General features: G+C 31.3%; 5 protein-coding genes across 5 annotated transcripts; 3 read left to right on the forward strand and 2 right to left on the reverse strand.

Moving 5' to 3' along the window:
* The first annotated feature begins 1,259 nt into the window (after positions 1 to 1,259).
* LOC123005996 (sarcosine dehydrogenase, mitochondrial) lies at positions 1,260 to 9,908 on the forward strand. The gene is made up of 7 exons (XM_044400113.1): positions 1,260 to 1,584; positions 1,637 to 1,890; positions 3,910 to 4,122; positions 4,171 to 4,681; positions 4,735 to 5,000; positions 8,481 to 8,678; positions 8,726 to 9,908. Exons 1-7 carry the CDS (start codon positions 1,470 to 1,472, stop codon positions 9,839 to 9,841), a joined length of 2,673 nt encoding a protein of 890 aa, XP_044256048.1. The 5' UTR covers positions 1,260 to 1,469; the 3' UTR covers positions 9,842 to 9,908.
* Positions 9,909 to 11,338: 1,430 nt separating this feature from the next.
* LOC123005998 (ATP synthase subunit g, mitochondrial) lies at positions 11,339 to 12,006 on the reverse strand. Its single transcript, XM_044400116.1, has 2 exons — positions 11,761 to 12,006; positions 11,339 to 11,665 (listed from the first exon to the last, which is right to left on the reverse strand). Exons 1-2 carry the CDS (start codon positions 11,798 to 11,800, stop codon positions 11,406 to 11,408), a joined length of 300 nt encoding a protein of 99 aa, XP_044256051.1. The 5' UTR covers positions 11,801 to 12,006; the 3' UTR covers positions 11,339 to 11,405.
* Position 12,007: 1 nt separating this feature from the next.
* On the forward strand, positions 12,008 to 12,968 carry LOC123005997 (superoxide dismutase [Cu-Zn]). Its single transcript, XM_044400114.1, has 2 exons — positions 12,008 to 12,164; positions 12,394 to 12,968. The coding sequence occupies exon 2, from the start codon at positions 12,400 to 12,402 to the stop codon at positions 12,859 to 12,861; it is 462 nt and encodes a 153-aa protein (XP_044256049.1). The 5' UTR covers positions 12,008 to 12,164; positions 12,394 to 12,399; the 3' UTR covers positions 12,862 to 12,968.
* A 665-nt stretch (positions 12,969 to 13,633) lies between these two features.
* Positions 13,634 to 15,226, reverse strand: LOC123005495 (60S ribosomal protein L39). Its single transcript, XM_044399280.1, has 3 exons — positions 15,084 to 15,226; positions 14,873 to 14,976; positions 13,634 to 13,727 (listed from the first exon to the last, which is right to left on the reverse strand). The coding sequence occupies exons 1-3, from the start codon at positions 15,084 to 15,086 to the stop codon at positions 13,679 to 13,681; spliced, it is 156 nt and encodes a 51-aa protein (XP_044255215.1). The 5' UTR covers positions 15,087 to 15,226; the 3' UTR covers positions 13,634 to 13,678.
* LOC123005494 (vam6/Vps39-like protein) lies at positions 15,218 to 23,385 on the forward strand. The gene is made up of 10 exons (XM_044399279.1): positions 15,218 to 15,267; positions 15,326 to 15,434; positions 15,481 to 15,651; positions 15,709 to 16,013; positions 16,064 to 16,492; positions 16,546 to 16,845; positions 20,031 to 20,411; positions 20,462 to 20,896; positions 22,784 to 23,166; positions 23,213 to 23,385. The coding sequence occupies exons 2-10, from the start codon at positions 15,365 to 15,367 to the stop codon at positions 23,274 to 23,276; spliced, it is 2,538 nt and encodes an 845-aa protein (XP_044255214.1). The 5' UTR covers positions 15,218 to 15,267; positions 15,326 to 15,364; the 3' UTR covers positions 23,277 to 23,385.
* The last annotated feature ends 290 nt before the right edge of the window (positions 23,386 to 23,675 follow it).

The following is a 23,675-nucleotide window of genomic DNA, read 5'->3' on the forward strand; positions in this document are numbered from 1 at the left end:
AAGATGTATAAGATTCTAACATAAATCTGTTGTAGATGAGTTTTTTGCAAAAGCTGACTTTCTTTTGTAGGGTGTTTTAACTTCCCTTATCAGGAACCAGCAGTAATCCCCCTTGGTACCTGTTTTCCATCGTCAATATATCCTGGTGGAACTTTTACCCTTGCTCGTCACTAACGACACCCAAATTTGGGGAAAAAAAATTAAATGAGAATGGAGAAAATTAATTTTAAGTGTTTCGTTTTTTGGCGATTTTGACGAACATACTTACATATGATATCTTAAAATGCCTAACTTTAAAATCTGACGTGCTATGGAATTTTCTTTATTATTTTTGAGTTTAGCACATAGAATTGAACAATAAATAACTGTTTTCTTCTCAATCTCAAAATGCTCGTTGGCTAGTGTTATTGTGTTTTTATTACTTTTTGATATAAATTGAAATATACTTTTATCTCCCTCTTTAATTTATTTGATTTTTTATTGTAAACATGATATTTCTCTTTTTGAAAAAATATATGTATAATTAAATACAGTATACAGGGTGTGTCAAGTAAGATAAGATACCAAGAAGATGAAAAAAAAATATTTAAAAAATCCTATCTGTCAAAAAATTTTGACATTTATTTTCTGACATTTGACATCTTTTTATGTCTATTTAATAATACTGTTAATCTTGTATATGTTTTTCTACAATTATTTAGGTAAAGGTACAAAAATTTTGCTAATAATAGTCACAAATAACATTGAACAAAGTTACAATTTTGGATACAGCTTCCTTGTTTTTTATTTTATTTTTATTTTGCCAATACATGCCACAAATAACATTACACAGAGTTACAATTTAGGATACAACTCTCTTGTTTCCTCTTCTAATAACCCGTGGCAAAAAAAATTGGAAAATTATTTTTCCAACAGAAATAGAGTTAAAGTGCAAATTTTTCTCTGGGGCGCAAGTTCTGGCGCACCCTGTATAAACAATCTTTAGGTACTAACTTTAGTTAGTTGTTCGATTTAATTTTATAAAAACTAGTTATTTATTATACAAGACCATAAAATTGAATTTTGTTTTTGAGAACAATTTAGCGTTGAGGCATCAGCCGAGATAGAGGATTGAATAAATGTTAATTTGATACTCCTAATTGTCACTTCGAACCCGTTGTAATAATTAGTTCGGACTATAGAGGTTCTATTGTAATAAATAAATTGATAAGTAGGAATAATAAGAAGAAATAGTTACTAGGTATCCAGTCACGATAAGAATTGATAGATAGAAAATACAAACACGGTTTGATCCAAAAATAAAAATATTTTTAAATTTAATACACGTCACGAGCTGATAATGGACAATTAATAGTTTCAACAAATAAACTAGGGTCAGAGTTGTTATGAATGTTATGATAGAATAACCACATCCAATCACAGTCAATTAGTCCAGCGTACGACGAACATCACCACTTGTAAACACAAACATGTTGCGAATAACCGGCAGAAGGATTCTAAAAACGAAAAAAATACCGAAACTCCAAATACACAAATACACCACCGAAAATCAACTCCCTAACCAAGCCGATGTTGTTGTAATTGGTAAGTAACTTATTTGGTGTTTTTTTTGTTTTGGCTAAAATAAATAAAATAGGTGGTGGTGTGGCCGGTTGTAGCCTTCTCTACCACTTGTCCAAAAGAGGTATTAAGGCTGTTTTGCTCGAAAAAGCCAAAATAACAAGTGGAACCACTTGGCATACAAGCGCCTTATGTTGGAGACTAAGACCCAGTGATGTTGACATAAAATTGTTGGAATCAACGAGGAAACTTCTCATAGATTTGGAAAAAGAAACGGGACTTAATACGGGGTGGATTAATAATGGGGGACTCTTCATTGCCAAAACAGAGGTAAGTTATTTGGATAAATGTATTTCTGGAAGAAATTACAATTAAAATTTAAAATGCTATTTTTAAATAGCATATTTATTATTTGTTAAATAAAGAGCTTTTTAGTATTCTGAAATTCTAATCCTTATGCAATAACACTGTTATCTACATCACAAGTTGTTTCTAAATATAAATATTTTTATTAATTATTATCTTGGAAAATAACTGAAAGTTCATTAACTCAATTGTAATGTACCTGTTTTAATGGATGAAATTGTTATCATTTTTTGATACCATATTCGCAAATATAACAAAAATAAAATCGATGTAATTGCCTAATTACTATGTTTATATCCTTGGCGTTTATTTTTATTGTCGAAATAATTATTTTTATGGTTTTGAAATGTCGAATTTTTCTTAAACGAAAATTTTAAAAGCTGTGATAAATAAAATAAAAAAATGGAGTTTTTTCTATTGATTTTACATGTTTGTCAAATAAAAGAATAATTTGTAATAAACATCAAAGTTTGATTATTTACTCCTCCATTATTATAAGTACTGTGTTATGAGCAATAACGAGGAATTTTAGTAATAACTACTCATAAGTGCAATATTTATTTGGAAAGGATATATTGACTTAATTTGAAATTGTTCTCATAGACCTGTTAAATGTAATTTTATTGATTTAAATCTAGTTATAGTTTTTAAAATATTATTATTCGAAGCGTTTTTTTTGTTTCAAAATATTGACATAATTAACATCATATTAAATTCCGAATTTCTGGTTTAAAAGTCAACTTCAAGTAGAAATATATTATTTTATTCAAGTCTAATAAGATTCTGAATTTGTACATTATTTAAAACATCAAATTCCGAGTTTCAAACTAAAAACAGGTAAATCTGAAATGATTTTTAATAGTTCAGTTTACAAAATTTTTAAAATTGTAATTAACAATTCTAAACTTTAAATATAAATCTTGTTTTAAACTAGTTCTAGTTTATTTCTAAATTTGAATTATAAAGTAAAAATTTATTGATAAGGTAAAATTTAGCACTATATCGAAATTTAGAATTTGAAATCGAATTTGAAAATTAATATTTCGAGGCCTTAAAATTCTGAGTTACAGTAAAATTACAAAATCCTAATTTGGTTTCATGTGTTTATCACAATTTCTGGTTTAACAAAAAATATGATTTATTAAAGATCGAAATTTTCAATTCTAGTAGAAGTACCTAAATAATTACAAATTTCAAGCTTGAAAGTGAACATTTTCAATCTGAACATTGTATTTTTTTTCACGGATTTTGGGGTTAATTAGAATTCAGTCGGAATTTTTATTCTCGAATCTAAAATTCAAATAATAAGAATCTAAAACTAAAATTTAAAATTCCAATGTTGTTTTATAAATTAGATTTCCGATCTCAATTTTTTAGATAAGTTAGAATTCGGCATTTATAAATCGGAATTTAAAAAAAATCAAATTTTGGAATTCTGACCTTCAGACAAAATGCTGACGTGAACTTCGAAGCTTGAAATTTTTAATTGAATTGTCATCATAGTCAAAAATTTGAACCGAAATATTTATTTGAAACATAGGGTTCCGAATTTTAAACTCATATTTTGTGGTAAGTTAAATATTTAATTCCGACCCTCAAAAATATGTATTGAAACTTGGAATTCACAGTTTCAAAATAAACTTCAGTTTTAAACCAAAAGTTCTAGTTTTTAAATTAACATTTCAAACTTGAATTTTCGAAATCTGAATTAGAAATCGAAAAGTATAAAATCCACAGATAGATACCTAACTTTAAAAAGGATAAAAATTGCTGTAATTGACCCATTATACGAGCTTTACTTATTTACTTATTTAAAGTGTTTTCCTCTAAATGTTGTAAACAAAATATTGGAAACCATTCCACCAATTATTTTTTGAAATATGTACTGCGGATACTGATAAGATTCGTCTCGTCGATGATAAACATATACTATTAATTAAAGTTAAATAAAAATGATTTATGATAAAAAATGCTTTTTTGTAGGAAAGAATCCAAGAATATAAACGCCTTCACACATTTGGACACTTTTTCAACATCGAAAGCCATATAATCTCCTCCAATGAAGCATCTAAACTCTCACCTATGCTTGATCCAAACAAGTTCAAAGGAGCTCTTTATTCTCCAGGAGACGGATTTACTGACCCATCTATGTACTGTGCAGCTCTCATAAAAGGCGCAACAACAAATGGGGGCCAAGTAATTATTTCTATTAATCCATTTTTTCATTGTTTAACACAATTTTAGGTAATTGAAAATTGCCCAGTCAACAATATCTTAACCGATTCAACTTCGGGTGTGAGAAAAATTACAGGAGTTGAAACATCAAAAGGTAACATCAAAACAAGTTGTGTGGTGAATGCTGGAGGGGTTTGGGCAAAAAACATTGCTGATCTAGTGGGTCTGGATGTACCAATAGTACCCATGAAACATTCATATATTGTCACTGAAAGTATACCAGAAGTGAAAAACACGCCCAATATTCGGGACCATGATGGGTCTATATATCTCAGAATTCAAGGAGACAGTGTCAATCTAGGAGGCTACGAAAACAATCCGGAAATAATCAAAGACATGCCTTCCGATTTCCAATTCAGTTTGTTCGAATTGGATAAAAGTTTATTTGAAGTTCATTTAAAGAGTGCCATGGATATAGCCCCAGTTTTTGGGAATATAGGGATCAAGTCGGATGTTTGTGGGGCTGAAGCCTTCACACCTGACCATAAACCGATTTTGGGCGAGGATCCAAGACTTGCTGGTACGTAAATCCAACATTTAGAAAAATAAATAAATAAAAATTTCTAATTTAAGGTTATTTCTATTCTTGTGGTTACAATTCTTTGGGGATAAATCTGAGTGGAGGTTGTGCAGAACAGTTGGCAATATGGATTGCTAAAGGTCGTCCAGAAGAGCCGATGTTTACCTATGATATAAGAAGATTTACACCCAATCAACGATCGGATCGAGCTTGGGTCACGGAAACTAGTCAAGAATGTTATGCGAAAAATTATAGTATTGTTTTTCCTCATGATCAACCTTTAGCTGGCAGAAATCATAAAATTGGACCATTTCATGAGGTGAGAGGTCTGTTTATTATCGAAGATTATAATTGCATTTTCTAATGAAGTAATCTTGTTTGTATCCAAGAGGTCAAAGATAGATAATCATAACAAAAATAAACTTAATCTAAGGATTTTAAAGAGCATCGATGTTGCTAAATAATAATTTTTGGGAAAAAATAACATAGAAAATCATAAAGTAATAAAACTGGATGGTCAATACTGTCATTTGACTTTTTTTGACTAGAATAACTTACAATTGTTGAAAATCATAAATTTTTAGCTTTATTTGTGTTCAAAAAATATGTTTTTTTTATTTAAATCGATCTCGCAATTTTATAATAGTGATTGAATAAAGCTTCTAAAATAATTTGTCAAAATTTGACAAAAAAAAATCATCACATACTAGTTTACAGTCGACTCTTATGCTACGATTTCACAGTGTTTTATTTATTTATTTTCACGGTGTTTTATTTTAAAAAATATAACAAATTGAACAAAACGCATTTTTTGCGTAAACTATTTTACTCTCTGATTGATGAATGAAAATGTACTATAAAAATGTGATATGATTTTTCGAGGATAAAATATTCGGATTTATTTTAATTTGTCTTTGAATTTATTTATTTTTCTCGACAACGCCTGTGGAATTATCTACCATTACTACATATTTAAATAAAATTGAGTTTTTGTCGAAAAATATCAAAAATAAAAAAGAAATTTAAAATTAAACAATCAGTCGGGTACGAAATACCTAGGTTGCATCTAGGGTTAAATGCAAATTTCAATTCACTTATTGAAAAACTTTCAAACAAAATTTTCAAAATTTAACATATTTTTAATATTAACAACTGTTTGTTTTTTCCCTTTTTCTGTAATTACAAAAAATCCGCTAAAGGTTTGAAACTTCGATGATTTTCTCTATAATAAAATACTACTTTTTCAAAGCGACTTAGTAAATTGTTTATACAGGATGTTTACACATAGCAAGCATAAATATAACTACGAGTATACAGACAAATTTAATATTAGTAAAAGTTAAMGTGTTTAAAAAATGTTTAAGTTTTAAGTATGAAATTTTTTTCTATTTGATTTTGAGTTCTGTAATTTTTTATAGAAAACCCCCTATGATGCTGATATTTTTATATTATTATAGATATACCTTCTTTATAATGTTTTTAACATAATAGTTAAAGTTATATTTCATAAAGATTGTAGTTTACAGAATAAAAAAAAATTCTTGTAATTACACATAACCCGGGTGTTTAAACCTATTCAAACTTTGTGTGATTTTTTTTTTTAATTTTAAGAGCTATTTGTAAATTTTTGTAAAATGCACAAACAGACCAACAAGCAACACACCAGTTAAAAGTTAACAACTGAAAAAGGCTCAACAAAAAAAAAACGAAAATGCAACCTAGTGTGTGTACAAGTAGCAAACCTCTCTTTSTAAAAAACATTGTATAGATGTAAAAAGTGTAAATAAAGCGTTTGTTTATACAGGCTGTATTATAAAAAAAGCCCCAAACTATAATTTCATTACTTTTAAAGACGTTATAAAACTTATTTGTTAAGAGTTGAACAGTTTTTCCTTATCAATCGTTTGCTTGTCTTAGATAAATTAAAAAAAAAGGTTTAGTCGTTCCACAGCCTACTTTATGTAATTAATTTTTAAATTGCCTAGAATTAAAAGTTAGTGATAAACAATAGTAAGTGAGCTTGTTGAAAGACAATTTAATAAGGAACCCAAAAATAACTAAATATACAGAGTGTTACATTAAAAAATCTGAAATTAATGTCACTTCCGGTGAAACACGAAGGAGCATTGATTGAGCATCTATGTCAAACAATAGATGACAAAAAACTGTTCAACTTTGTTTAAGAAGTATTTTCATATCTTTAAAAATAATGAAGTTATGACTTGAGGCGTTTTTTATAATACAGCCTGTATAAACAATTATTATTTTAACAATAATACAACTTAATAATTCAAATCTCGGTGGTCAAAATAACGTCAAAATGCTCATGTTATGTAAATCTGTTGGTTGAAACAATCCTAGGGTTAAAAAACACTTGCAGTGTAGTATATGATGGATGGATAGAAAATGCTTTTATTTTTTTAATACTCGCTGCACTCGTTCTACAATTTTTTTTTACCGTTTTCTGCAAAATAAACAACAGATATACAGACTGTCTACTAAAAGTAGGTATATTTTAATTTTATATTAAAAACAAGAATTAATATTCGTAATCACATAAACATTAGCTTTTACCATAAAAAACTCGTTTTTCTCTGAATATTTTGTGCACTATTGTCACTCACTTAGCGAAAAATGGCGTATATTCTTGAATTTTGAAATGGACCATTTGTAAAAATTTCTTTAGTGTTGAAGTTTAGAAGGACAATAGAAATAATACAAACTATTATTTTTCTGCAGCGAATGAAATTAATTAATATAGGTGCGCCAGAACTCGCACTCCAAAGAAAAAAAAAATGACATGTATGATAAGATACCAGGAACATGGAAAAAATATAAAAAGAATTCTAACTATAAAAATTTCGAAATTATGAGAATTTAAATTTTACATTTTGACTATTTATTATTTATGTTGGAAAAATAATTTTCCAAGTTTTTTTTTGCTACAAGCTGTTAGAAGAGGAAACAAGGAAGCTGTATCCTAAATTGTAACTCTATTTAATGTTATTTGTGGCTTTTATTGGCAAAATTTTTGTACCTTTACTAAATAATTATAAAAAAAACATATATCGGGCGATCACGATAATTTGTAATCGAGTCATCCTTGGATCTGAAAACGTATGTCTGTAAAATGTCATGTAAAATGACAAGTCGAAGTGTAAAATGGATGATCAAAGAGGTGATGATTATAATAACTAAATTTATAATTTACCTTCAAAAAAGAGCGGTCCTACTCGTATTATTATACGTCGGCGACTAATTCCAGCCCATTTGTCCCTTTTACCTTTTGACTTGTCATTTTATTTGACGTTTCACGTGCAGTTAGACATACGTTCTCGGATGCAAAGATGACTCGATTACAAATTATCTTGATCGCTCGATACAAGATCATTAGTATCATKAAATAGGCATAAAAAATGTCAAATGTCAAATAATAAATGTCAAATTTTTTTGACAAATAGAATTTTTTAAACATTTTTTCCATGTTCCTGGTAACTTATTATCTTACTTGAAATTTTTCTCAGAGGCACGAGTTCTGACACACCCGTACTTAATCGCAAACGAGAGGTACATTGTAGATCATCAGCATTTTGCACTACTAACTGCACTAATTACAATAGTAAGCACTTTCAAAAATCTCAACACAAATTCTGATACTGACGCCTTACGTTTGTTTCGATTTCATTATACTTGCAAGGCATCTTGGTTATTTTGTTCATTTACTTGATACTCTGTAGCTTAGCTAAAATACGTTTGATTCCGTATTTTGAAATAATTTGCAAAAATCCCATATTTGCAGGCTTTAGTGGCCAGTGGTGCCGTAATGGAACAAGCCCAAGGTTGGGAGCGGCCCGGGTACTTCGTTAAAGACAGGACAGCCCCTGTGCGGGGTTACGACTGGTACGGCTACTACGACCACGTCGACAATCCCGACAAAAGATATGAACAAGAGTTGGAAGGAGAGTACACTTTTGGCTTTTCCAAACATCACGACTTGGTAACTAATTCACTTAAAAATTGTTTTGTATTAACATTTTTGTCCAGATTGGAGAAGAAGCCAACGCGGCAAGAAACAATGTTGCACTTTTCGACCTCTCCTACTTCACCAAAATGTACTTAACAGGTCCTGATGCTGAAAAAGCCGCCGACTGGATTTTTACTGCCGACACTGACAAAGAACCAGGACGAGTCGTCTACACTTGCTCTCTGAACAGTAAAGGAGGGGTTGAAGCCGATGTCACAGTCACAGCGTTAGAAGAAGGCGTCGGTACTCTCGTTGGCCCTATTTTAAAGGGCAAAGGGTACTACATCGTCGCTGGGGGCGCGTCCGGTTATCAAACAGTGTCCCACTTTAAAAAAGAAATAACCAAAAAGAATTTCAAAGCGCTCATTAGTGATATTACCGATAAATTAGGTGTACTTTCAATCCAAGGACCCAAAAGTCGAGAACTTTTGCAATCAATCACCGAAACTCCAATCACCGACGAAAAGTTTCCTCCGGGGATGTCGCACATTATTCAAGTCAATGGTCACGTCTGTCGTGCGATGAGAGTCAGTTTTATTGGTGAATTAGGTTACGAATTGCACATTCCTGTGGCGTCTTGTGTCGCCGTTTTCAATAAAGTGGTCGACGCTGGTCGAGGTTTCGATTTAAAACATGCCGGTTTTCGCGCTTTGTACTCTCTTAGTCTCGAAAAGGGTTACCATTTGTGGAACCACGATCTTAGGATTGATGACAATCCAGTCGAAGCGAATTTGCAAGGGATCTGTCGTAAAGATGGGCAGTATTTGGGTAAACAACATGTACAAAAAATGAAAGAAGATGGAGTGAAGAAAAGAAGGGTTTTCTTTACATTGGAGGATCAGGTTGCTCTTTACGGATTGGAGACTATATGGAGAGATGATACTATTGTGGGGTATTTGAGAAGGGGAGATTATGGGTATAACCTTGACTGTAGTATTGGAATTGGATACATTGAACATCCGAAAGGGCAAGTGGTTACCGATGAGTTTTTGAAAAGTGGGAATTATCAAATTGAAGTTTTGGATAAGAGGTATCCAGCGACTGTGTTTTTGAAGAGTCCTTTCGATCCGAAAAGTCAGAGATTGTTAGGACAGTATGACCAGCAGTTCGAGGAACAGTCGCATTTCGAAGATTGATATTTCAGGCTTTTTGTTAATGTTAAATGATTTTTAATTTTAAAAATAGACATTTTTTTATAATTTACCCCTTTCACTTATTGTTATTAAATAAACAGCTGTTTCTAAGCCCTTACGAATCATGAAGGAAACGTATTTTGGGTCAGTTTCACCATTTTTATTTTATCTGAAACTATACTGTTTGTGGCAACAAGAGGATTAACTTTCTTTTGTAAACTGACTTTAAGATAATGTTTGTAGGAAAAAGATTATTTAGTTTGGAATAATTTTAATTACATTAAAAAAACAGAATAAGATTTGCTAAAAAATAAATTATAAAGGTGACAGCGGCCAACCGGGAAATTCCCGGCCCCATCTGTCATTGAGAGAAAATGGAGTTAAAAACAAATCACGATTTTTGGGTGTTTTTGAGGAATTTGTTCAAATCAAGCTTCTTATGAAAATTAAATAAAAAAAAATGTAAGCTACAATGTTTCAAATAGTGAACTACTAATACCTACAGAGTGACCCAGGGGTTCGTGCACGCATTACAACTTTTTTTCAATCCAAGTTATCAACATGTTTTTTTTTTAAACGATAGATCCAACAATGAGGCACATTATAAAAATATTTCTATTCATATACAGAATGTCCCAAATAAGATACACAACTAAGTTTCATAAATTTTACAAAGTAGACCCCATAAATCCTATACATATCGACAAAAATAAATAATAAAAAATGCCATGCAACGATGCAATAAAATATAGTGTTGTATTTGAAAAATTCGAGTTATTGCTAATTGATGGAACACCGACTCTGAGTTTGCCTTTATCTTAGAGGACGCGCTAAAGCTTAAGGAATCAACTGGAAAAAAGTTGGTTAAATTATCTTGAATAATTTTGAAGTTATGAATTTTTTTGTGGGTCTATGTACGATGTAATTTTGACACATAAATTGGCATAAGTCAAAAACTATTTCAGGTAAGTCTAAGAAACTAAGGTGCGTTATATTGACAATTTAGTGGCGAATCCAGAACTGTAATAAAAAATTGGGGTTTTCATTTAAAAAAACAGAACTTTGTTGTGTATCTTATTTGAGACATCCTGTATATGTATAGAAATATTTTTAAAATGTGCCTCATTGTTGGATCTATCTTTAAAAAAAAATCATGTCGATGTTGAGCATGCACACACCCCTGGGTCCCCCCCCCCCTGGCCTTCTTTAGATAAAATAACCCATAAGAAATATAAACGAATGGTATTTTCGTGTCGGTATTAACATACCCGAGGCTTGCTACCAATTTAACATAACGTGAAAAACACAACATTTTGTTTATTCTTAGTTTGTGTTTAGGTTTAGGATCTACAAAAAGTCCAAACTAACGCTCGAAAAATGTTAAATCCAGAATTCTCTAGTTGCTGCATATTTTAATGACTTCAAAATTTAGAAAATTAATATTTAAACCGTAAGGTATGAAAAGAAGAAAGTTAGGGTACGAATAACATTTCAGTAAAAAAAGATTGAATACTTTTATACATTTACGAGAAGAATATGAACTACAATCGTGTTATTTAACAATTTTTTAAACATCGTATCCCACAATGTGACGTTTACCAATACATTCCCCTACGTAAAACCAGCACAATACTTCAATTGTAACAAGTGTGTTTAACCATGCCTCTTTGACAGGGGTTTCCTTCCAGCGCCCTGTCCTTGCTCCATTGACCAATCGACTTATACCATTGCGAATTTCGGGGATATCTCCAAGAGTTGGGGGTGTCAGCTCCACTTTTGCGTACTTCACAAATGTCTCAAGACGTGGTTTTGCCTCTGCTGCCAGTCCTACAGCAAAAAAAAATTATAATACTCTTAAACTAGTCTCAATTACGTAATCGACAAAAATCAAATATACAAGAAAAATTGTAGCAAATGCTTACTTGCGGCCAAAACTGGAGCCTGTGCTATTAATTTAGACATCTTACGTTGTTTTAATTGAAAGAAAGGCTGCAAAAACCGTCTGAATTGGGGGCCCTTTGGTCTAGATAGTGACAGTTGACAGCCGATCACAGTGTGGCCAATGTCACTAACCAAAAGAAACTACAAATAAATATAGCATTAAATGTAAAAATTAGCTTTCCATCGTGTTAAATTTTAAGATATTTTCATGCAATTCAAAAAATAGTTATTTAAGATTTTGTTATATTCGCGTTTTTTTTTTTAATTGACCCGACCACAGCGCCCTCTACAGTGTCCTCAATTTGACCTTGAGAGTTTATGTGAGTCGCATTTTTTTGTTAAAAAAGTATTAAACCAGACATTCCTTCCAATTTTATTAAATTGGGTAAGTATTGCTATTATTATACGTATAATTATTGTTGATAAGGCTTTTAAAATATTGAAATGACAATTAAAAAAAAATATGACTTAACCTCACTTTTCGATTGATACCGGGATCTGACAAATTAAAAATTACAGACCTTGGCCTCTACCCCTCCTTGTATTTAATTTATAGTAGTGATAAACTCTTGCTTAGTCACTTCTCTACCTGCAAACCATTCGACTTTTTCTAGAACAAAATGCCGACAAAAGCAGTGTGTGTCCTAAATGGTGAAGTCAAGGGGACCATTTTCTTCACCCAGGAGAATGGTAAATCTCCTGTGAAAGTCACTGGCGAAGTGACTGGACTCAAGAAAGGCTTGCATGGATTCCACATCCACGAGTTTGGGGATAATACCAATGGATGCATTTCGGCTGGAGCTCATTTCAACCCCCATGGTAAGGACCACGGCGGTCCGACCCACGACGTGCGCCATGTAGGAGACTTGGGGAATGTTGAAGCCGGAGGTGATGGAGTTGCCAAAGTTAACATTACTGACAAGATTATCTCTTTGGAGGGAGAGCATAGCATCATTGGACGCACTTTGGTGGTTCATGCTGATCCCGATGATTTGGGACAAGGAGGACACGAATTGAGCAAAACCACTGGAAATGCTGGCGCTCGTTTGGCTTGTGGAGTTGTTGGTATTACCAAAGCTTAAGAATTGGTGTTTTTTTGGGGTAAAATCATTAATGTTGGCTTTAATTTCATGTTAAATACATAATTTCTGTAGTAGATGGTGAAAGAATAAAACATTTTAAGTTTTTACTTTTTTGTATCGTATTATTCCATACACAAACTTATACAGGGCGCGAGTAGTCGCGCCCCAGAGAAAAATGCCATATAAGGTAAGATACCGAGAACATGGAAAAAATGTTAAAAAAATTATCTATAAAAATTTCGAAGTTATGAGGGTTTAAAGTTTTGCACTTTGACTATTTACTTCTGTTGGAAAAATAATTTTCCAAGTTTTTTTGCTATAAGCTATTAAAAGAGGAAACAAGGAAGTTGTATCCTAAATTGTAACTCTGTTCAATGTTATTTGTGGCTTTTATTTGCAAAATTTTTGTACATTTACTAAATCCTGGTACCTTACTTGAAAATTTTCTCTGGGGCGCGAGTTCTGGCGCACCTTTATAGTCGTTTTTAACGAGTTTATGTAAATTTGAAAAAAGCAGCATTTTCAACAACATATTCAGTAGAAGCTTTAATGACAAGATACAAAAACTCTTCAAAATGTTAAATGTGTTTTTGTGTGTAAATGAGACCTTCATTGTGAAACAATATAACCTGAAGAGAAAAACAACTAAAAATTATAGGACAAAAGCAACGGCTTTTGCAACTCCATGGCAGTTTAAATAATCTTAGTGAATAATTTTTTTGAGTTTTACTCAAATGTAGTAACATGACGAAAATTCACAAAACACCAACAATTATGACAAATAGTTTATTAAATATATGCCATATCCATAAACATTTTACAACTTGAGTTTAGTTCTGCGCCAGTGACGCCTCTTAGCGTTGTACCTGAAAAAAAAAAAGATTAATCAGATACTTTATTACTAAAGAACGTCATTAAAAACTATCTAATATCCAATATTTCCCCGTGCAAGTATTTTTAAGGTACTTTTTTGTTACCTACTCTATTATTTTATCCAATTGCGCCAAAATTACATGGTTATTCAAAAACAAATGAACGTTTTTCATATGGTTATAGACGTTTTTAACAAATGAACTAAATTACATTTAAATTAATGAACTTTGTGCATTTTATTACAATACCTACAAGGTGTTTAAGTGCCACTTTAATAAATTAGAGTTTGAACTCTTGTAAACCTTAAAAACTAAAAAGTGGTCAACATAACTAAACCGAACATGTCAGAGAGTAATTATTGTAATACACAGATATTGTAACAAGTGGGTATTATTTAAAATATTATGTTGTTTATACCGTGCGATCAAATAAAAAATAAATTAGAGTAGGCGTCGATTCAATTCTACGGTTAGCAACACATTGGCAAGGAATTTGGGCTGGAAATTTTCCACACAAACTGAAAGTGAAAATTCCCATAAACCCTTTTCCTCTTGTACAACAATAAAAATTTTCTGCTCTAAAGTGAACATTATTTCGCTCAAAAAGAATAAAACGCAAACTTGTCAGTTTACGCTGACATTTGATGTCAAAAATCAGGTTGGCCATCTGAAGGACAGACATTAATCACCGCCTATATTCGTGTTCATATTAATGTGCATCGAAGTAGTCGTTGAAAGGTGGCAACCATGCAAAAATTCAAACAATTCTAGCCTTAATCTTACCTAAAAATTATTTTTTCACATAAATGTGTACCCCAGGTAGCAAAAAATAATTAAAAATTAACAATATAATTAACACAGGGCAGCAAACATAAAAAAATTGGCATTATTAATGTGATTAGATTTGTTCTGGATGACATTAATGACACTTTTTGTGTGAACCGGTCTTTAAATTAAAGATGCATTTAGACTTGGACAACCTACTTGATGCACAATAATATGAAAAAGAGTATACTCGTAATTTATTTATTTTTTTTGATCGGACGGTACATAACCTTAAATATTACATAAAAATTTATGAAACTTAATTACATAAAATATTGCGTTTTTATGGTATTATCCTAATAAGAAAAACTTACCTAATTGTATTTCCTGTCCTCATACGGACCCATTGAGGAATAGGCCTGTTTTGTTTAAGCTTCTTGGCAAGCTTCCGCTTTATTATGAATGTTTTGTGAGCAGACTGAAAAATACAAAGAAATAATTAAGTCCAATGACTTTTAAAATAGATTTTGAGTAAAATACGTACAAAATATCAACGGATGAACTAAATATAATTAAAAAACTTACCATTTTTGCTCCTTCTTCGACCAACACTTGACAGTTGACAAGAAAGAAAGAAAAAGGTTGGTATCATTGCCTTTTTGGAGGAAAACGTAGCACCAACATAAATTAGAAAAATTAAAAAATTGTTGTTTTTGAAAATAAAACAACTATTCTAGAATACCTTTGTTTTTAAACTTGTTTAATAAATGTATAAAATGCTACGGCAATAATCTTGATATGTATTTTTAAATTCATGTTTTTTTTAGGTTAAGTTTCTGTCACTTTGACAAGACAACAAAACAACAATGCATGAAGCTTATCAAGTTCATTCTCTTCTAAAATTGACTTCTCAAATTGAAGCAATAACTGCTTACGGTTTGTATCAATAATTTTAACAACCTAAATGATTTCGCCATTGTAGATGAAAATCTCTTGGTGGGCACCCGACAAGGACACCTTTTTATGTATAGTCTGGTTCAAAACGATGAAAAATGCGAAGTGCAATTGATGAGATATAACAAATCATTCAGTAAAAAGGCCGTTCAACAATTGGAAGTAATTCCCGAATATCATTTGTTGATAAGCCTAACGGGTGGGTAATCAAAATTATAGGACTTTGAAATAGTAAAATGTGTTTCATCAATTTTAGATAACTTAATACAGTTACACGACATCAATGCAATTAATTTCACAACAGTACATCAAGTGCAGAAATCTAAGGGGGCGACAATTTTTGCAGTTAATATTCAAAAGCCGACTTCTTTAACTGGGGTGACTAGTACTCTAGTTAGATTAGCTGTAGCTGTTAAAAGAAAGCTCCAGTTATATTACCTTAAAAACAATGAATTCTTCCAACTTATGGAAGATATTAGTTTGGCTGAAGTCCCAAAATCAATGGTTTGGTGTGAGGAAACTATCTGTGTGGGGTATAGGGGCGAATATGCTTTAATTGAGGTTATTATGCAGTTTTGTTTACAAAGAAATTAAAGACAACACAATTTTAGTTGAATGGACAACAAACTGACCTTTTCCCAACCAGTAGTAGTCGCTCTAGTGAGCCTTGTATTGTCAAGGCTTCAGATAAAACGTTTGCATTATGTAGAGAATCGCAGACTGTCTTAGTGAACACCAAAGGCCAGACGGAGAAAACAAAGGCCTTGCGATGGTCAGATGTCCCATTAACGTTGGCATGGGATGAACCATTTGCCCTTGGAGTTCTCCCAGAATGTATAGAAGTCCAAACTTTGGAACCATGTGGTTTGGTTCAGACTTTACAAGACCTTTCTAAAGTCCGGTTTATTATAACATGTCAACAGGGTTTACTCTATGCAGCATCTGTTAGTCAAGTTTGGTGTATTCGTGCTGTTGATGTAGCAAAACAGAGAAAAGTTTTGTTGGAATCGAAACAGTTTCAATTGGCTTTGAAATTGACTGTAGGCTGATTATTAATCACTCCTGTAGTAATAATTAAAATTTTTGTTTATAGGAAATATCAAATGAAAATGAGGAAGATAAGAAGGAGAAAATTCATCAAATTCAAACTTTATTGGCTTATGATTTGTTTGTCAATAAGCAATTTCGTGAAAGTATGAAAGAATTTTTAAAACTTGAAACTGATCCATATGATGTGATTCGATTGTTTCCTGATTTACTTCCTCAACAGACAGTTTCTACAGACTATCCTGAACCTCCAAAAGATTTGACTGAAAAAGAACTGGAAACGGGATTGTTGGCACTCATTGATTATTTAACTGAAATGAGATATCGTCTTCAATCAGAAACACAGGTAATACAGGGCGTTAAAAAAAGATTGCAAAATATTTCAGGAGGTAATAGTATGGACCAAAACAAACAAAAAAGTCTTAATACATATAGTGTGCGCCAGAACTCGCGCCCCAGACAAAAATGACATATAAGGTAAGATGCAAGGAACACGGAAAAAATGTTAAAAAAGATTTTTAAATAAAAATTTCGAAGTTATGAGAGTTTAAAATTTACTCCTTGACTATTTATTTCTGTTAAAAAAAAAAYTTACTTTTACTCAATAATTGTAAAAAAACATACAAGATTATCAGTATCATTAAATAGACATCAAAAATATCAAATGTCAAAAAATATGTGTCAAAATCATTTGACAGAGAATTTTTTAAACATTTTTTTCATGTACCTTGTAACTTATTTTACTTGAAATTTTTCTCTGGCGCACCCTGTATGAGCGCGGAAAAAAACGGTTTCGGATTGAGAAAAAATTAAATAAACAATTTAAAGAACAAAAAAATAAAAACGGGAAAACCAAATAAAAAACTATATGTCGAAAAAAACTAAAGAAAATGAAGATGATGATGAAGGGAAGAAGATTGGCAGTTTCTTAAATTTTATTCTTTTTTGGTAATACGTCTTAAATAGTTTGCGAAAAAAGCCACACTTTATTTCTAAAAAAAATTACATTTCATTGACAACTTGTATTTCTAGAGTTTGTATAACTTTCCGTGTAACAATCGGATTGACTTCATCTTCATTCACACCTTCACACTCTTCAAATTCATCCATATTCTCCTCTTCTTCTTTTTCTTCAACTTGCTTTATCAAATTTCCCTTTTTGCCACTTGTTTTAGCAAAAAACTCCCCAATACTATCACAGAACTCCGCGATATCTTTCCTCAAACTAGCTATAGACTTTGCTAACAATCCACACTCATTCATTGTGTCTTCAAATCTTTGGATTAGATATAACTTTCATATCATCCCCACTTTCGTTTCGTTCCTCTTCATCTTTCTTCATTTCTTGAATCAATTCGTACAACTCATCTTCTTCATCCACTTCGATTCTTCTTCTTCTGATCGGGAGCAAAATCTTTGTATTTTCTTCTTTTATTTTCAAATTTCAGTCGAGAATCTCTATATTCTTGCCCTGGATTGGCTCTGTCCAACTCTTCTACGTAAGGAGGCAAATGTTGTAAAGCTCTTACGTTTTTTTTTAGTTTTTAGAAATGTGGTCTGGTATGCAATGTATTTTTTTGTCTTATTACAATGTAAAACAAAAAAATAGTTGATTTTGTGTAATTTTGACACCAAAATTAACCTAATTTGAGTCCACTTGAAATTTCTTATTTAGTGTTTTACTTACATTTCGACCTATGATTAGTAGTACCATTATTATTATGTTAAAAAAGAAAAAATTCCTTGTTTAGTTAATTTTGACACCAAGAAAAGATTTACGTCCACTTGAAATGTTTTAGTTATACGTATTATGGCCTATTGTAATTATCGTGATTATTATTAAGGACTAATAATTTTAAATGAAAAAATGGGTTTTATGTGCTTTGCCACCGACTTAACCAATTTTGAGTCCACTTGAAGTGTTTTGGATTAAATAAAAACTTGAAAACTTATTCTGAAGAAATTGAGAAGAGTTATTTTAATAAAAATGAGAAATAGAACAGTGATTTTTGGAAATAATATACGGAGGTAGAATCAAAAAATTGAAAAAAAGAAAACAATCCGACAACTGAAAAAATAAAGAAAAAAACTTATTATTTATGTGGTTGAAACAAAACAATTTAACAATTGGGAAAAGATATAACAAAAAAAAATTGAGAACAAAAAATAAAAACGATACAAGAAAATCAGATAAAAAACTACGAATGTCGAAAAAAAAGCTGAAGAAGGTGAACATAATGAAAAAGATAAAGAAATTCGGAAGATCTACTTGACAATTGCAAATTCAATTTTTTTTTGTTTATACTTCTTACTTCATGTTGGAAAGCTTTTATGCTATTTTTCTTTTTTTTAATATTCTTACGAATTTCTAAGGTTTTTAGAATTCTGGTGTGATGTTTTAATATGAATTACGATGTAAAACAAGACAGAAATGCAAAAGTCTTAATAAACTTGGGTCTGCAAAGTAACGATTTTGGAGATATCGAAGATACATTTATTTGCAATCTGTTCCAACAAAAAAAGAGAAGCTTCTAGTGAAAATTCTAAAAATTCGAAATCCGGAACCTTTTCTTGGCCTACCCATGTTTATTAAAACTTTTTTTTTGTTTATTTTGGTCCATACTATTACCTCCTTAAATATTTTACATTCTTTTTTTAACACCCTGTATATTAGGTTTTTAGGATAAGTTTTAAATGGATACATTGTAAAGTGAGTAGTTATCAAACTACCATAACTTTTTTGTTTATCGTTAATTTTTTATTTACATATTTAATATTATTTGAAATCTTCTTGAAAGTCAAAGTAACGGAATTTACACTAGCAAGTAGACAAAACGATGATATCTGATTTGTACAGGGTGTTCCAAGTTTTAGGGCCGGCGTAAAAATAAATATTTCCAGTTGATTAAAAAAGAATTTTGATAGTGTAAACGGTAGAGAATTACATACACTTTAATTTGATATTTTGCACAAAATTTTTAGCGTATGACAGTGAGACCTTAAAAATTAAATTTGGAGGAAAAAAATTTCAAGGTCCGCAATGACATTTATGACGTACCCGGACTCTATTGTAGCAGCACATCATCCCTAACTTGACCATAAATTACCAGAATTCGCAATTTTCTGTTTTAAAATGTTAATTACTTAAAATCTATCAGTTTTTACATTATTCAATTTTCACAGTTACCATTAGAAAAAAATAAGGAATTTTATCATGTAGAAAAGATTCAAGTTAATAAAAAAAAAATTTCTTTGGTTTTTAGGGTCTCACTGATATACCCTAAAAATTTTAAACAATATCAAAGCATCAAATTGAAGTCTATCGTTTGCACTAGCAAAAAWTTTTTAAATCAATTAGAAATCTTTATTTTTGCGCGGGCCTTAAAACTTGGGACACCCTGTACAATTTTGGAGATAAATTATCCCGGCGCATCCTTTATTTTATGGCAATTTTTCAATATAAAAAAATTGTAAACCATAAAATGAAATGAAATATTTTTTTATTTTTACCAAAAATTTCTCTGCTTTTAGGCGAACTTGAATGCAAGAGGTAATTTAAACGAAAAGCCAAATTTCAGCAAATCCACGCAACAGCTTTTACAAATCATCGACACAACTCTACTCAAATGTTATTTACAAACCAACGACGCACTAGTTGCTCCTTTACTACGCCTCAATCATTGTCATTTGGGCGAAACTGAAAAAATCCTCAAGAAAATGGGAAAACACAATGAACTTATCATTTTATACCAGACAAAAGGTCAACACAGACGCGCATTAGAACTGTTGCAAGAGGAGGCCGGAGTCGAACGCACCATTGCTTACCTCCAACACTTGGGAGCCGACAACATGGGACTCATTATTGAGTTTTCCGATTGGGTGTTRACAGCTTCACCTGAAGAAGGTTTAAAGGTGAAATTTTTACATTGTTTGAGCTTTTATTGAAATTTTGACACTTTAAGATATTTACGGAAGATTTAGCGGAAGTTGAGGCCTTGCCTCGGCCACGTGTCTTGGATTTTCTTTTACGTTCGCATAGTTGTGTTGTTATTCCGTATCTTGAACACGTGGTGCATGTTTGGGAGGACACCAATCCACTTTTTCACAATGCACTAGTGCACCAATATCGAGAAAAAGCGATAAGTGAGGGAGCTGCAGCTGAACACACTCGTAAAAAATTGCTCGATTTTCTTAAGAAAAGTTCACACTATACTGCGGATACTGTTCTTGGACATTTCCCCACTGACAGTTTACTAGAAGAGAGAGCTATAATATTGGGACGTTTGGGGAAACACGAACAATCATTGGCTATTTACGTTCGAGCTTTAGGCGACGTATCAAAAGCTGTGGAATATGCCCAAAAAATCTACGAGTCAAACACACCAGGATGTCAAAGTGTAATTAATAACACAGGCGACAAAAAAAAAGTCATGTCGTGACAACTTGACAAATTTTATATCATTTTGTTCGCCGCAGTGAGACAAATCGAATGCACTTAAAAATATTTCAAAAAGTCCACACACTTTGAACTAAATAATTTTTTTCTAATTTAAATGAATCTAAAATACTTTAAATTTAAAAAATCATTACGCAATAACTATTAGGCCGATTTCCTTCAAGCAAAGACCATTCTAAAGGGATGGACTTGCACTTTAGAATGATATGCAATTTGAAATTGAATATTGGCAAATTTTTCTTCGAACAGTGTTCGAATAAGTTCGAAGTACTTAAATCGAAGTAATCTAAGAAAAATCCTACGACTAATTTTTTTTTCTTTGTCACCATCGTGTAGAGCATCTTATTATTAGTAAGATTCCAATTTTTTAAAATAATATACAAAGTTGTTTTTAAGATGTGATTTTTTTTAAGTTAAAGTTTGCTATTCAGGTATTGCGCCATATAGGAGAAATGCATGTTAATCTTACTTAAAATTGCATTTTTGTAAAAGTATTTGTTTTAAGACTCTTCTTTTGCTTAAAAATGGTCAATTGCACCTTCTTTGTTCTAACTAGAATAAACAAAAACTATTTGTTTACTTAAAACAAACAAAGAGTACCTGCGTACTAATTAAAGCAAATAAAGAGTTTTTTTGTTCTAAAAATGATCACTGATCATTGAGCAAAAAGGATTTAGAAGTTTAAAGCAGTATCTTTAAATATAAGAGCAAATCTTTTTCAAATTAAATCACTTTCCATTCAGATTCCAACTTGTTGACTTTGTTCTAGCTTTATAAACTTTTTTTGAAAATGTTCTCAGCAAATGCTTTTTCATCACTTTCTACTGATGTTGAATGCAATAAGTCAGTTGCTTCGTGTGCAACTGTTATCACAACAACTACTACCTACAAACTAACTGAAGCTAATCGTAGAAAGTACCAACAAAATAAATCAGATGACTTATTGCATTTAACATCATTCGAAAGTGATGAGAAAGCATTTGCCCAGAACATTTTCAAAAAAAGTTCAGAAAGCTAGAACAAAGTGAACAAGTCGAAATCTGAATGAAAAGTGATTTGATTTGAAAAAGATTTGCCCTTATATTTAAGACTCGTGTCTTAAACTTAGGAGCCTCTTTGCTCAATGATCAGTGATCATTTTTAGAACAAAAAACTCTTTATTTGCTTTAACTAGTACGCTCTTTGTTTGTTTTAAGTAAAACAGTTTTTGTTTATTCTAATTAGAACAAAGAAGGTGCAATTGACCATTTTTAAGCAAAAGAAGAGTCTTAAATCAAATACTTTTATAAAAATGCAATTTTAAGTAAGATTAACATGCATTTCTCCTATATGGAGCAATGCTTGATTAGCAAACCTTAACTTCAAAAAATCATATCTTGAAAACTACTCGGTATATTCTTTTAAAAATTTGGATTACAACTAATAAAGACACGATAATAATGATGAAAAAATAATTTACTCGTAGGGTTTTTCTTAGATTACTTCGATTTACTTCGAAGTTTGCCAATATTCAATTTCAAATTTTATATCATTCTAAAAGACAAGGCCACCCCTTTAGAAAAGTCTTTATTTGAAGGAAATCGGCCTAATAGTTATTGCGTAATGATTTGTTAAAGTTAAAGTATTTTAAATTCATTTAAAGTAGAAAAAAATTATTTAGTTCAAAGTGTGTGGACTTTTTGAATTTTTTTAGTGCATTTGATTTGTCTCACTAAGACAAACAAAATAATATAAAACTTGTCAAGTTATCACGACATGACTTTGTTTTTGTCGCCCTGTGTAATCACTTCAAAAACAATTTATTTTTGATTGATTTCTTTGTATTTAGGTGTATCCAAATTTGATCAAGTTGGTGTTGAATCCCGACAGTTGTCCTCTAGCTTTACCAGGGTTGACTCTATCGCCAAAGACGGCACAACCCGACTTAGAGTTGGCTTTGGATCTTTTGAAAGAGCACGCTTTCAAGATGGACCCTCTTGAAGTACTTTCTATTTTACCAGATAACGTACCAGTTACTAGAATCCATAAATTCCTTCTTGTTGCTTTGCAAAAAGCCGTTAAAGAAAGACGCAGAGTTCAACTTTTGAAAGGTTTGCTCTATGCGGAACACTTGCAGTGTCAAGAAATGAGACTGCATTTGCAAAGTCAACATGTATTGGTTACCGAGTTGAATGTGTGTCCTGTTTGTAAGAAAAGATTTGGAAATCAGAGGTGGGTTTTTGGTTGGTTGAATTGTTTACAAATTGTTTGGTTTTAGTGCTTTAGTGCGGTACCCTAATGGCGATGTGGTTCATTATTCGTGTCAAGAAAAAAGGCTGTGAAAGCATTACCTTCAAGTACTGTCGTAAAATGTGTAATTAATTGACTTTTTCTTGTTTCTCCAAAAATGTAAATGATAATTATATAAAAGTATAAAGGATTCCTGATTAATTTATGTGATTTCGGTTTTTAAGTGTCTACTCATCTAAATAGCATTTATTTTTTTTAATATTTCTGTTTTTTTCAGCAAAAATATCACTTTTTTAAACGTTCCCATATTTTCTAATTAAAAAAAACAATAACAGACATAAAGACACAAAAAAATACCGTCTTGGAGAAAATTTTACGAGTTTTGATTTTGTACAGTGGCGGCCCTCTACACTCTCTAAGGAACATACAGGGTGATTCTTAAATAGACCGACAAAATTTTATCACAACTTCCCAAGGCTAAATAGAGACAA

This window comes from Tribolium madens, unplaced genomic scaffold, assembly GCF_015345945.1.
Source record: "Tribolium madens isolate multiple individuals breed KSU strain unplaced genomic scaffold, Tmad_KSU_1.1 Scaffold_20;HRSCAF=117;Tcas5.2_LG4, whole genome shotgun sequence".
In the NCBI taxonomy this organism is placed as follows: domain Eukaryota; kingdom Metazoa; phylum Arthropoda; class Insecta; order Coleoptera; family Tenebrionidae; genus Tribolium; species Tribolium madens.